The sequence below is a fragment of the Gallus gallus genome, chromosome 8 (assembly GCF_016699485.2).
Source record: "Gallus gallus isolate bGalGal1 chromosome 8, bGalGal1.mat.broiler.GRCg7b, whole genome shotgun sequence".
Lineage (NCBI taxonomy): Eukaryota > Metazoa > Chordata > Aves > Galliformes > Phasianidae > Gallus > Gallus gallus.
The window spans coordinates 26,948,901-26,963,295 of record NC_052539.1 but is presented as its reverse complement, the minus strand read 5'-3'; the positions used below and the strand labels follow the sequence as shown (position 1 = coordinate 26,963,295).

General features: G+C 45.6%; 1 protein-coding gene across 50 annotated transcripts in view; it reads right to left on the bottom strand.

Annotated features, from left to right (window-relative positions):
- NFIA (nuclear factor I A) overlaps positions 1–14,395 on the bottom strand; it is a 331,976-nt gene that overhangs the window by 6,577 nt on the left and 311,004 nt on the right. For all 50 annotated transcript variants that reach the window (XM_046944256.1, XM_046944258.1, XM_046944257.1 and 47 more), the window contains one exon: positions 1–520. This exon is cut by the window's left edge. In XM_046944256.1, the coding sequence (XP_046800212.1) occupies positions 503–520 (18 nt within the window). In that variant the 3' untranslated portion in view covers positions 1–502. The remainder of the gene's footprint in view (positions 521–14,395) is intronic.

Sequence of the window (14,395 nt, the reverse complement as noted above, 5' to 3'; positions counted from 1 at the left end):
GTCTGTCCGGTAAGTTATATATTGCAGAATTCAGCTACTACAAAAGTTATAGTTTAAGTGTGTTTCATGATTTCTCAAGAAGTCTCACACCTGTATGGGAAAAATCGATGAGGATACTGTCAAACAGTTAGGCTCCATATGGAAAGTGTGTTACAACAGCGAGTTGGTAAGCAGCAGCAGAGGCTAGTTCTACTCAGTGTCACCTAACGCTTACACTACCAATGAAACACTTCAAAAGTTATGAAGCCCAACCATTTCCAGCACCATAGGAGAAATTACAACAGTCCTAAGTTGTTTAAAAAAAAAAAATCTCGAAAAAGTTACGGCCTTTGCCATTCAACCATAACGTTTGCCATTTCCATGTACGAGTTTGCTGTCGGTGTCTGCTCGCCTCCCCTTCCGCCGATGTGAAGTCGCTGCGCTGCGATGCTGCTGCTTCCGTGTTACAGAGGTGGGAAGGGGTCAGGTGGTCTGTCCGGTGCGTGGTGGGAAGCGGAGACTTTTATCCCAGGTACCAGGACTGCAAGAGAGAAGAGGAGAGCGTCAGCCCCGCTGTGCACCCGGCTGCTGCGGGAAGGGCTCCGCGCACCGCCGCAATCCTCGGCTGCCAAGGGGGGGCTAATTGAGGCTGTGACGAATCGACCTAATTACAAAGCTTAATTAAAAATACTGTACGAACCAATATATTTTTTTACCAGTGACAATCGCTGGACGTAGCTACAGACGAACGCGGGGGTCATGTCATGTTACAAGTTATCAATCTTTTTAATAGATTATGGCTTGGAGATCCCTCCAGCTCACTTTTGTCTAATCCCCTGAAAAGGCGATACACATTCGCATCCCAGTGCCATTTATCACCCTGCAGTCGGGGTTTTCTTGGGTATTTAGGCATGTGCCAGCATAAGCATCTGTTGCTTTATACTGCCCTGCTTCAACTGTCTCACTGGAACAGATGCACAGAAACTCAACAACAGGGCTGTTTTCTTGGGAGAAATGTGGATCGCTAGAGAAAAGGGAGGATAAAACAAATCTGGGGGAAAGTGGACCAGCGAAAACATCCCATATCTCTGGGCATACTCATGCTTGAAAACAAAACGTGAATTTCAACTGATAGCTGTTCTTTGGGGGAAGAATCTTTGTCCCTCCCTCTTCTTTCTGAAGGGAAGAAATTCCCTGGGATTTCAGCTCCGCAGAGTACTCAGTGCTGTCCATACCCTACCGGCACAGATGCCCAGAGCACAGGAGCAGTTCTGCTCCCAGCGGGAGGACCAGTGGGGCCAGAGGCCGGGGCAGAGCCATAGGGTAGGCAGCCTGGCTTGGCCCTTGGGGCAGGCCAAGCCCTGATGAATGAGGGCACTGTTAGGCCCGGGACGTGCAGGGGGATGCCACTTGGCACTGACATATTGCTGCAGGAGTACACCAACAGGCAGCGGCTATTTAGGCTGAAGTAAAATGATACAGCTAGAGAGATCCAGGTATTAGAGAGCTGTTGCTGATACCCCGTGTTTTTCTCTGGCTGCCATAATATATGAGGTGTGTCTGTGCGCACGTACAAACTGACGACAAGCTTTACCAACTTTTTTCTCTGTTCCTTTTCAGAGTCTGACTTGATTGATAGTATAATCAACCCAGGGAGGATTTATTAACATTTACAGAAGACTCTGAGGCAAGTTTCATGTGATACTTTGAGATTATGTGGTCTTGCCATGGAGGTAGGAACCGGTAAAATAAATAGCATGGTCGCAGAAGTTGTCCCACGTCCAATACACCTCATTAACGAACTCTTCCTTTGCTCACCCTTCTGAACACAAACACGCTGTTTTCATATCGCCTCCATCTATTGCCTACAGATTTTCTATTTAGACTTAAGCAGGCTGTAATTAAGCGAAATGGTTCTCATATGTAAAGTTCATAAACAGAGCGAAGTTCCTGCAGGAGTTACGAGGCAGTGCCAAGTCCTGCGCCCCGCTCCAGGCTGGCCGGTGCTGGGGGCCGCCAGCAATCCCCCATTCGAGGGAGTGCCTCTCATGATCGGCACTTGAGCGTGACAGTCTCTGGCCAGGCCAGGAATCGCGGGAAGGCCCCATAAGGGAGTAAAGGGGTTAAAATTCAGAGCCGATCATTCAAATCTATATCGCAGATGTCCAATTGGCTCCCGTTGCCACTGGCCTGGCCACATGGCTCGGCAGCCGGGTGACGGCAGCGGGAGCTGCGCTGGCCTTGCAGGTCCCCCTGACTCCAGAACGGGTTTCAAAAAGAGAGAGCAGGCAGCGAGGCGGGAGTGTGTGCCGTGGGCAGGCTCGGTGCTAGGCCGCGCGCCCATCTCCTCTCTGCTGGGCCTTGCCTCAGGGCTGCCTGCAGGCTGAGCACCGCCGGCAGGGGCTGTGTGCCTCCATCCGTCCGGCCGTCCGACTGTCCCGCGCGGCCGCGCTTCCCCACGGCCCGGCGCTCCTTCACGCATCTTGCTATTCAGCCTGCGCCTCGCAGACAAGGTTACCCCAGAGCGGCTCTGTAATCCTTCACTGAAATAGGCTTTATTGATTGCTCTGGTCTATTGTTCCCTTTTCAAGTCCCCCAAGTTCAAGTTCATCCTGGTGTTACATCATGTCTCGTTGCTAGCAGCAACCAGACAGCCCCAGACGTGACTATCATTAGCAAGAGCCGCGCTGCGCCCTCCCACTGCCCGCCAGCCGCTCTGACGTAGCAGCCCTGCTGCACACACATTGAAGTATTTATTCTGCCTAATTTATGACCTACACAGCGAGAGAGACCCCCACTCCAAAAACCAACACTGTTGTATATTTAATTAATCTGTCTTTCTCTGGCACTTGGGAAAGTTAGACAAAGGCCTAATTATTGTGTTTCGCTCCCCACACTTTTCTTTTTGGGGTGACTATTTGCATGGGAAAAGAAACGGCGCGGCCCCGTGCAAGTCCCCTCCCTCCAAAACACCTTTTTTTTCCTCCCCTGCCCTATTGACATTTCATGAAATACTTTAGCTGCTTAAGGGAATTAGAAAAAAAAAATCTGATGTGAATGTAACTCCTTCTGAGTCGGTATTCAGTAACACAAATCAACTCATGACATGTTTAAATTTAAATGCTAACCACACACTCGGAGAGTTACTTTAAAGGTTAGTTTTTAATCAATAGAAGTTGCTGACTCCGGAGTTTTTTGCTGCGCAGTGCAGCTCTGGGGCCTTTGTCTCGTGGTAGGCTTTCAAACTTTTTTTTTTCTCGAGATGATTTTAGCAATGATTTGCAGACACAGAGTGCTATTGTGCTCTTGACTAGCAACATGTCAATAAAGGAGTAGAGTTACCATGCACCGGGGTGTCAATATGACTCCTGCAGACACCGCTCAGCCTTAATGCCGATGCAAAACTTAATTAACCCTTACCGGATCAAACCCAACTGCACGGATCTTTTTTAAACTTCTGTGCAGGGGCTCCGCACCGACTTTACTGAAAAGCTGCTTTTAAAGGAGCCAAACTCCAAGTCCCTCACAAACAGCTGCACCGCGCTGGCTGTTCCCGCAGCCTGGCTTTGATGAAATGTTTTATGGGCTGAGGCAGCAGAACAGCAAGACAGAGAGTGCATTTACTCATCAGATCCCACCGGCACTGCTCTCAGGATACCGTTTTAATTTAGAGCGTCTCACAGCTGAAACGCACACACAGAATGATCCTCCTTTTCGACTAATCATTTTAATATTAAGATCTCATATCCCCCTCAAGCCTCCTATACATGTCTAAGTCTTCCTGGATTAGGTCTGAAGAGCTCCATTGTCCCTTTGAAGCACCTGTGAAACTTTCCCGCAAGGGGAGAGGGACCTCGGTGCCTCAATAGGACGCCTGGGAAGCCCACGAAGCGTGGGGCTCTGAGAAGTGTGCACGGTTAGGGGCCTCAGGGGGAGGAACACAGCCCAGGTCTGTACACTGAGATCACTGCCTTCTTTTTGCCTTCTTGCAGGGGGCGAGTGGGGCTCTCCCGCCCAACCCCTTCACGTTCTGTAATCTATCCGTCTGTGCCGAGCCAGGGAACAGCGTATTGCCTTTCTTAATTTAAAATCTCCATTTAAATCATGTGCGCTATCTCAATACAGTCAGGATGATACGATCTCCTGGCATTTTCATAAAAGAGACGGTGTTTTATTTCCTCTCTATTTACTTTGCGGTAGTGTTCTACCAGTGAGTTCAGAGCTCAGTGAATGTGCTGGAGCTGAGGTTGCCACTCGGTGCGGGTGCTCACCGTCCTGTGGAGCATCCTGCGTCCTTCCCAGCACTCAAGGTGAAACATCAGAAAGAATTCTGCAGTCCGGCACGAGATTGTCGCTTCCCTTTCTCCAGTCAAATGAAGAAGTAATCTCATCAGGTCGAAAAGTGCTGACTAAGGATTTAATAAAGTGCCTGCAGATGTGTGTCATCTCTAAGGTATTCAACTCATGTAATGCAAAACAGTTCCACACCGAATGTGCTTATAAAATTCCATTTAACCATTGCAGAGCTCTATTTTACTGTTCTCGGAGGAGTATTATCACACTTTTTTTTTTTTTTTTCTAATTTACAGCACCATGAAAGTTGAAACTCTATGCTGTCAGTATCTGAGAATCCTCACAGTAGTAAGGTTTTATGAACCATAAACAATATCTACTTGACTGAATCCTAAACAGGAAGTCTGAAATGGCAATTACGTGTCTTTGATAGCAAAGTCTATTTGTTTCTTATGCTGTTCTGAAGATAGCACAGACACACAAAAATCCTTCAGCAGCTTCTGACAATCGGGTCCTTTGTATCGGCAGAACAGCGAGGAAACACTCTGCAATTCAGGATATTTAAAAGGAGGAAAGCTGAAAGTGCCTCATTGACTTCGGTACAGTTTCTGCCTGTGTCAGGAGTGCCGAAACAGCCCGATTGTTTCTAAGAATCTTCTCCCAACAGCCTTCCTGCATGATGCACGTTACCTTGGCTCCTGAGCCTCATCGTGATCGCATCTCACACGTTTTCAAACAGAAAGACAATCAAACAAAAACTTGTTAAATTTACCTCTACCTGCACATCCCCTGCGCTAACAATGAGGCCTTTCAGTTTGCGCAAAAAGTGAAGGTTGTAAAGTGGCCCTATCTGTTTTTCAAATTAAAAAGTTAAACAAAAGTCCTCAAGGGCAAAGTTTAACGCTGCGGAAGGAGGTTGTTAATGTGGAATCCAGAACTGGGTGTGACAGTTGGCTTATTTCTCCGGGCGATGTGGGTTATTTAAGGACATTCACACATTTGAAACTCTGACAAACTCCACACACTGGAGATCTTTCTTCACCTCCCCCACTTCAGGCTAGGACCCTTCGCTGGCCATTTTCTTGATGGTCCAGGCCCGTTCTGTTGGCTTGTGGTGGCTGGGCTTGGGACTTCAAACATACTCTCCGCTGCGCCGTGGCCGTTGCTGCCCTTGGCACGGCTGCAGCAAGTTATCACTGTGCCATCCGGGAGGGGAAATCTACCTTTGATAAGAGCCCGAATTTTAAAACCGTGCAGCTTTAGAGCTCGCCGGCAAAGGGGCTGTTTGAGCAGTAGAGCCAAACCTGAGCTGCAGCCGTCGGGCACCTGTGCAGTTTCATCGCAGCGCATCAGTTCGTTTGTTTTGTTTGGGACTGACATTTCCGTCATTGCAAGAACTTCAAGGCATTCTGAAACATTAACCCCAGGATGGTGCATCGGGGTAACGAGTCCTTCTGGTTTCAAAGATAAAGCGAGAATGTAAACAGTGAGGTAGCGAAATGGTCCATTAGACATCACCTTGTGAAAGGTGCCGGCGGTGCTCTTCCCCATGGCAGGTCACTTGAAAGGAAGAGGCCAGAGCAGGGGCTTTGATATGCTTTCAGGAGGGCTGCCAGGGTGAGCGGAGTTTGTGTCAATTCAGCTTCTGGAGCAAGGGCTCCTGCCGACACAGCGTCCGCATCCCCTTCCCTGTGCCTGCACTCTTCCCACTTGTATATTGGTTTCTCCAGAGTTTCTTCAGGCATGCGACTCGATCCTACTGTGTAAACCAAAAGGTGGATATCGAAGACAAGGTCACCTTTGTGCCTATGCAAGTTATTTTCTTAGAGCTGGGATTAATTATTTAGTAATTATATTTTCCAAAATGGAATACCAAAAGGGATGTAAGTAGCGTGTTGGTCATCCCCAAAGGGACATAAAACAGTGAGTGAATCTTCTGGTTGTCCAAAACCCAAACCCAGGAGAGTCACACACCCCACGACGAGCATATTTATACTGTCTCGAGGAAGATAAAACCCGTCCCACGAGGGACACTAGTCTCCAGGCGATGTGCACAGTAGCTCTGCATCCAATAGCTTTTGCGAGAATGCCAATTGTGGCAAACTGCATTAAATTATGTGCAATAATTCTGTAATATGGACTTCTGCCTGCTGACTATTAAAAACGTATAGTAGTCCAAACCACTTCTCTCCTGGGACCAACAAGCTCACTTCAGGCAAGATTGCTGCTTGGGTTCAAACCTCAAGTTGGGAATAGCTCTTGTTTTCAACTAAGTCACCCCAAACCCTCCCAAACCTATGAAAACACACTCATACAGTAACTCCTGCTCTTGTTCCAGACATCTGAATGTTCCAGTAAAGTGTCCCAGCTGGCCCCAGATGTTTCCCAAGTATAAAGCAATGCTCTCAGTGCTGGACCCCCTGCTGCCCGAACCTGAAGCTCAGTGGATTAAAGATTGACTGCACTATGACATATTCACATTTAGTCTGAACATAATACAGCAAAGACTTATCAATGGCAAATGTCTGAAATGTAATCCAGCGAGCAGGATAGGCTGGCACTTTGAATATGATGTATAAATAATGTATGGGAACTTAAAATCTAAATTAGATCTACAGGAAGAAAAACTTTTCCTTTTCTCTGACTTAAAGAAAGTTCTCTCACAATGAGGTCATTTTTATGTCACTCTTTCGGTTTGCAATTTTGCTTTTGGATAGATCTTCCTTTCAGTTTGGGAACATTTTGTGAGTCAAAGTTTTGCCCCCAGCTTTCTGCACAGCTAAGAGAATGAGCTCGTTTATTTATTAATAAATTGACTTTGAAACATGCAAAACAACTTCTAAACTTCCTGGTGCACACCGAAAGCTTGTGGCAGTTACGCTAAACCGTAACCCTAGCTGTTAAAAAAAAATAAAGAAAGATAGCTGAAAGACCAAAAAAAAAAAAAAAAAAAAAAAAAAAAAAGAGAGAGAGAGAGAGAGAGAAAGAGAGAGAAACAATCCCATTTTGGTTTTTGTTAGAGGACGGCATACTACATAGATCAGAGACTTTTCAAAAAATAAAAACCCCCACTGTACACAAAGCACAGGAAAATGTGAGGAAAAAAGGAAAAACCTAAAAGCAGCTTAGAATGTGTTAACTCTGCCATTCTGTCAGCTTAAAGAGTATTTTATGCTTGATCAACAGCTCTCTTTTATTATGCTTTTCTTTCATTCATTCAAGACATCAAAGACCAGAACCACCAGTGTACCTGATCTACCAGAAGAACTTGTAAGGGTGTTCTAAAGAAACGGGGGTATTGGGAGCCAGACACCCCTGCGGACAAGGCAGTTCAAAGAGAATATTTCAACAATGATTACATTTTGTAAATCTTTGTACGAAAGACAGCTTATTTCCTGCTTTTTCATGAAAAATAGATTCTATCCATTAAAGTGAGCCCACAGTATGAAAGTTACTTGAGATCTGAGGTACAGCAAGCGGATTAAGTGGATGGTGAGATGAAATCTTTGAGAGAGACGATGGCTTTCTCTGATATTTGTCGCTGCCATAAGGTTCTCTGACTGGGATAGAAACTTTTTTTTTTCATTTGTAGACTCGCTGGTGGCAGTGAAGACATTTGCAAAAGCAAAATAAACCAAAATGAAACAGAAAGGAAAATCATAACAAATAAAAGAGCTAAGAAAACAAATGGCTGCAAAACCCTTTTGACACATTTAAAAGAAAAAATATATATATTCACACTACTCCCAAAATTGCAGCCCAGCCATTTAAATCCCACAGATGACTCCAAAGTGCCGCACGCAGAACCAAGCCAGCTGTTTACTCTGCAAAGCCCGCGGTGGTTTCTGCATTGATAAACTATATAACCCCCCACACACAGAAGGGATTTTAGCTCTGCCAGACCTCATTGCTCTGTCCTGGTCTCTTTATGCGCTGTCACAGGATAAAAATGATCCTAACACAAACCCTGAAATAATAACTTGCTCCAGAAAGGACATCTTTGTAGATATTTCCTGAATAACTGCCAAAAAGATTTTTTTTTTTTTTTTTTGCCCATTCATCCTTTCAAAGTTTTGCTACAGACACGGCCAAAATTGTCTGGGAGTCATCCGAAATGACCCAAACGTGTCCCAGCAAGCTGCTGGGAAGGTGCACCCTCACCTATTGCTGCTCTCCCGGCGCAGGGGAAGAGCAAGTATCAAGGCACATTTTGCCAAAGGAGCAAAAAAGAGGCTTTAAAAACTGCCTTGTGGTTTACGTTTGCTCTTAAGATTTGAAAGTAAATACTCTGTGAAGGGGTGTTTAACTTTTGCACTCTTTCCGCCTCGCTATTTAGACCGCCCTGTATTTAATTCTGCTGGAAGCACACTTCGATTTACGAAGAAATGCAACAGCTCTGCAGTTAAACCTCACTTATTCCCTTCCCTCCATGCAATAAAGCGTGCAAGTAGATCTCCCCCTTCTGCCAGCAAAACTGAGCCAGGCCTCGGCCAGCTCGCTGCTATCTCCCCTGGCCCCACATTGTGCCATGAGGAGAGGGCTCTGTCTGCTGGGAGCCCCCAGCCCTACAGGCTCCATAGGCCCCGCAGGCCCCGCACTGCCGCCCACTGCCCGGCCCCGCGCCGGCAGTGCGTTTACAAGTTCAAGTTCAGGTTTAAGCGAAATAAAACGCTCCTCAGGAGTCTATAGCCAGCCCTCATTTACATGTGATCCCTCTGAACTTCGCCTGCGCCAGCGCGCCCTGTTTCCAGGGCCCGCCGAAGGAATGTTTTACAGTTAGAGCCCGCAGTGCTTTCTCAGGCATTTTAGACCCAGAGGCCCAAGTTTCAAGCTGCAGCATTAAAAGTTTCCACAGAGCTACTGCAGAGAGAGGGAGGAAGGAGGGGGGCAGGGAAATGAGGAGAACAATATCGTCTTAATTGTCTCTATATAGCCCCACAGTTAAAGTATTACTTTTTAAAGGGACATAATTTATTCTGGAGGCACGGTGTTATAACAACCAGTACATACTTTCACCGCGGCGTAACCCGCTCCATTCTTCATTGTGCTCTCCGGTTTTGTTGCTTTTGCAGAACTCCTTGTTACTGAGTCCCCCATACTGTACTTACAGTTTTATTCAATTTAAGCCAGTTCCTGCAGTCCTCAGGCAAGCAAAGCTCTCCCAGAGCCTCAGGAGTTTTGCCTGCATCAGGACTGCAAAAATAATCTCCCCGCAATCGCCATTTCCCCCGAAACTTTGTTACTTTTATTGCTTTAGACAATCAGGGAAAGTCATCCAAAAAAAATCAACCCCCAGTCTGGGCCTCCCAAGCTCCATTTGCAGCGAGACAGCCTGAGCGCGCGCACACACACACACATGCGTACACACACACACCATGCACACACACACACACACCCTGCACACCCAAACTTGGGGTGTTTGCACCCAGGATGCTTCTCTCAGCCCCCCCAGTGGTAGCCCTGCAGCATGGGGATGGCCTGTGCTGCAGCAAGGTCTCAGCTCTTTGCTTTGGACAGTCTGGGGGACAAAAGGCAGTTCTGAGTTGTTTTTCTGGCTTGCCCTTAGAGTCTTTTTAGAGCACACAGAGCGAGAGGAAAGCGTGCGTGGGGGAAATAATAACCTGGACTGGAGGGGGAGAGTGCTCCGCACCAGTCTCCGAAATCCTCCCAAAAGCCTTTGGTGCCTGGTGTCTGCCCGGCACCGACTACTTGTGGGTGAAGCAGACAAATGAGCAGTCACGGTGCGCTGCCGGGAAGCCAAGGCAGCACGAGCAGCGCATACAGGCAGAGCAAGAAGCGGGACGTGTGGGCTAGGGGCAGTGGGGCTGGGAGGGAAGGGCTGTACAGATGGACAGGCAGGCATGGGAGCGGGGGGCGAGGGGGCTGAAGTGACCTTTTAGAAATGGGCAGAGAAAGGATGAATGTGAGCCCTCAGAAAGGGAAGAGAAGTCAGGATTTGGGCAGGTCTGAGGAGTGCTGGGCAAGGAGATGCAAACCATCTCCAAATTAACACGGCCAGAATAGGGGCACCGAGGCAACTCTGGAGCTTTTGCCACATTGACCTCAAAATTAGACACTGAGCTGGAGGAATAATGAATCAATTCAGCAGCGAACCCCCCTTCCCAAACCTCTCCTTAGAAAGGAAAACGGAGAAAGCATTGAGCTGAACAAAACAAGCCTCCTGAATGCAAGAACTTTTGATGTCTGCATTTCTCCTGACGCTTTGTACCTCGCTAAACTGAACAAACTGCTCTAAGAAAAGTTCAAGGCCGTGCACAATCTCTGGGCTCAGCGTTTTGCACACTGGGCATGCAGGGCCGGCGGTGATGCCACGGCTTCTCACATTACGTGGTGGTGACCCACTGGCTGGGGACATGGTGGCCCTGTCCAGCGGAGTGGGGTGTCACAGGATCTGGGTGACCAGGGTAAGGAGGGCAAAATCCTTCTCTGCTGTGTTATCTGCCTTAAGCAGCGGGACGCCTGATATGTGGTTGGGTGTTGGCCTCAGCAGTGTGATTTTCACACATATGGGAGATGCCAATGATGGTGGAGTGCAGAATCACTAATTGAGAAGAAATTAAACAATTTAGTTATTTCTGCTTCATCATATTTGTGCAGTATGGCAGGCAGAATGAATTGCTACTAATGATCAAATTTAGTAATACTAATTAAACTATCTCAATTTAATTAATACTAACAGAGAAAACAGACAAAATTGCTAATGTAAACCTTGAACTTAAAATCAAAAGGTGTCTCTTCGCTTTTATGAGTTGCCGAATGTGGGGCTTTTCTCTGAAAACAGACTGTACAGAAGTGGCTCTTTGTACTCAGTCAGTAAGCTGCTCCATTGTACTGAGAATTACAGCTCTCCTCCCCGTATTTTTTTTGCATGTTACTACTTTTACTCCTCATATTTCTGAAAAGCCTCCAGCCGCCGCAGGAGGACCTGAGCTCTGTTTTGACTCACGCAACATCAACAGAAGTGATAAAGCAGCTGCAATTACTGGGCCAGACTCTGCCCTCGTACTGCTGTTCCCAGCACAAAGAGTTTATCAGGAGCCTGCGGAGCTCTCCCTCCCCGGGAACGAGAGGGGTGGAACACAACCTATCCTGAAGCTTCAGACTGAGCTTTGTGAGACAAGAAAACTGGGGAAACCCCAAAACTAAACCCATCTCTACATCAAGGAAAACTGCTTTGGAATCGCTGAGAGATAATACCTGTAGCCACAAAAGAAAAGTGCAGAGATACACGATAACTGTGGTGCAAGCCCTTCCTATGCAGTTAATGTGAATGTTATCGTTTAGCTCATTTATTTGCAAAAGACAGGTTTATTCTATTGTGCATATCTATGAGTAAAATTTAAACACAATTAAACAAAAAGATTATTGTATTTCTGAAACAAACTCCTGCCAATAGCAAATCTTCCATCTCCGGCTCTCATCAGCGTCAGTCAGGTCCAATACCATAGATTACAGATGTGATCTTTAACCCAAAATACTACAAAAGAAGTACTTTAAAAAAGAAAAAGAAGAAAGAAAAAAGAAAAAAAGAAAAAGAGAAGGAAAAAAAAAGAAGAAGAAGAAGAAGAAAAAGAAGAAGAAAAATAAGAAACAGAAAAAGAAAAAGAAAAAAAGGAAATAGGAAATAGGAAAAGGACAAGGGAAAGGGAAAGGAGAAAAAGAAGGAAAGAAAGCCAAACTAGAAATACTATGAGTTCCTGAAAAATCTCATTTCTCATTGTTTAGGATATGCAAGGATGAAGAAACCCACAAATGCCACATGCAAATTGGGTAACCTATTCTGTTTTTAAGATGCCTTCTCTGTTGCCACATTTAAGGAGATGTAGTTACGGCAAAAAGCACAGAAGGATATCTGAAGTTGTATAAAGCTGCTCCAAGCAATACAGAGATTCTAGTGTTCAGCCTCAGAGGAGGCTGCTTTTTATCCGCAGTGATTTTTTCTTCTTTATATCTCATAAATAAAATTACATTTGATTGACTTCTGAAACATATTTATCTGCATCTCTTCTTGTGTAACAACTATTATTTGTGTAGATGATGCAAGAGTAGATTCATGTAAGTGAAGCTGCCTGAAAATATTATGATTATGGTGTCAGTACTGTTTTGAAAAATGGATATTAATAACTAAAGTAACTAAAGGCTACATAGTTAAGCTGACAAGATATGTTCAGCCTCTTTATTTCTTAATATTAGATTTAAAAAAAAAAAGATTCTTTCTTATTGAATTATTTTCTCCTGTTCCACCTCTGTTTGGGTATGCTGTAAAGACAACTGCCGGAGCCAAAACAATACCCTTACCTGTTCTGAACTGATCATGCTACAGCCAGGTAAAATTTGGAAGCCAAATCTTGGCACACAGCTAGTAATCCTCACTAAGAACAGACATCTTTGTTAAACCGAAAACGCAAGCAATTTTAAACTTAAAGTCATTTTGCTGTATCATTTTGCTGTGTTCCTTTTGAAGCCCAAATCCTTCCCTGCGTGCTATCACACTGGAGTAGGATGGTCCAATGAGAGGTGGCGCTCATTGGTTTGCAAAGATGAAATCTGCTGCAAACTGCCTTTTGCTTCTCATCTTTTGGTTCCTTCTTAAGGAATTTACCATTAATTTCAGAGCAAGACAGTCTATTTTGTAAGATGTTCACTTCTGAAGCTTATATATTGCTTGACCTCCCTGCTAAGGCCATTAAGCAAAGGTGACTCTTAGAACAGAAGAAGCTGTAATGCCTATCCATTGAGGAGCATGTAGGGACTGTGGCCTTTAGTTTTTGACCTTCACTGTACATTGTGGCCCTGATCCTTTGATTGCAGAATTGTTAAAAAGTATATATGGCAGTTGGCAAAAATCTTAATGTTCCAGTAAATGCAAAAGCCATAAATTCAGCTGCTGACCTTTTCCATCCAGGTCACATGTGACACCTACTGGAGTTTGTCAGGCTGGGTGGAATTTATAGGGCTCGTATAGGTATCATCTGCGAAAGCTGAACTTTCATGAAATGTCTTTCAAAGGCGCTTCCAAAACCCTTGTAAAAAGTCAGTATGTCTTTTTTAAGGGTATACATTCTAGATGCATTTTAAAAGGTCTCATCATGCCACCTCTGCAAATCTTCAACACTCAGGAAACTTCAGCCCTTAAATGAATGCTCTTTACCAAACAGAGAAATCAGGCCAGGCATGTAATTATCGTGATTACCAACTTCCAACAACCCCTCTCTGAGCCTGCAGAAGACACTAAATGTCTGTGAGCTCCTTTCATTCCCATGAGCTCCTCTCTGCCCCTCCCTGAAATCAATTGTATTGATGGAGTATTGTCAGTCAGGGAAATATGATTTGATGGTATCCTAAAGCAGTTGCAAAAGAAGGGGAGGAATGCAAAATCTACTCAGGTCCACACCGTGAGCGTGAGATCAATGTTCTCAATAATACGTTTGCCTCCGTGTAGCACCCTAACTGTTGCAATTAATAATGTAGAAGGAGCTGATTAACTTAAGTAAAGTGCTCTCCACTGTGTAAACACATAAAGATCTATAGGGCAAAAGAGGAGTGAAAGAACAAAATGTCATTTTTATATTTTATGTGGACACATTCTTGCTTTCCATTCTGCTCTTGTAACAATTACTGTAGTAGCCACTCTGACAGAGTCAATAAATCGATCTGGGACCTGATGCAGCAGCAAGGCAGACTAATCCAATACAGCATTATCTGCAATGGAGGCCGGGGCGGGCGGGGGCGGCAGGAAACCAGCTACGTCAAGTAAAAGCGGTAAGAGTACATAGCTATCATCTGGCCTTATACTCCTAGCTTTGATTTGTGTGTGTGTGCATGCATGCATCTGAAAAAGCGTGCAACTCTGCGGGAGGAAAATGCTCTACCCATGCTGCACGTCCCAAGTTCCTGCAGCCTGCAGTTGGTCTCAGGGCCGTGTGGCTCCATGAGGACCAGCACCCCGTTTGATTCAATTGTGCAGGAAGTGTGGTGGAGGGCACAGTCCCAAAGTGTTCAGCCTGCTCAGGGCTGAGCATCCTGAGCCTGCGCGATCTGGTGACTGCCTCCTGCACCTCACAGAAGTCGGTACTGGCTCCCTCCTCTGAATGCAACCTCT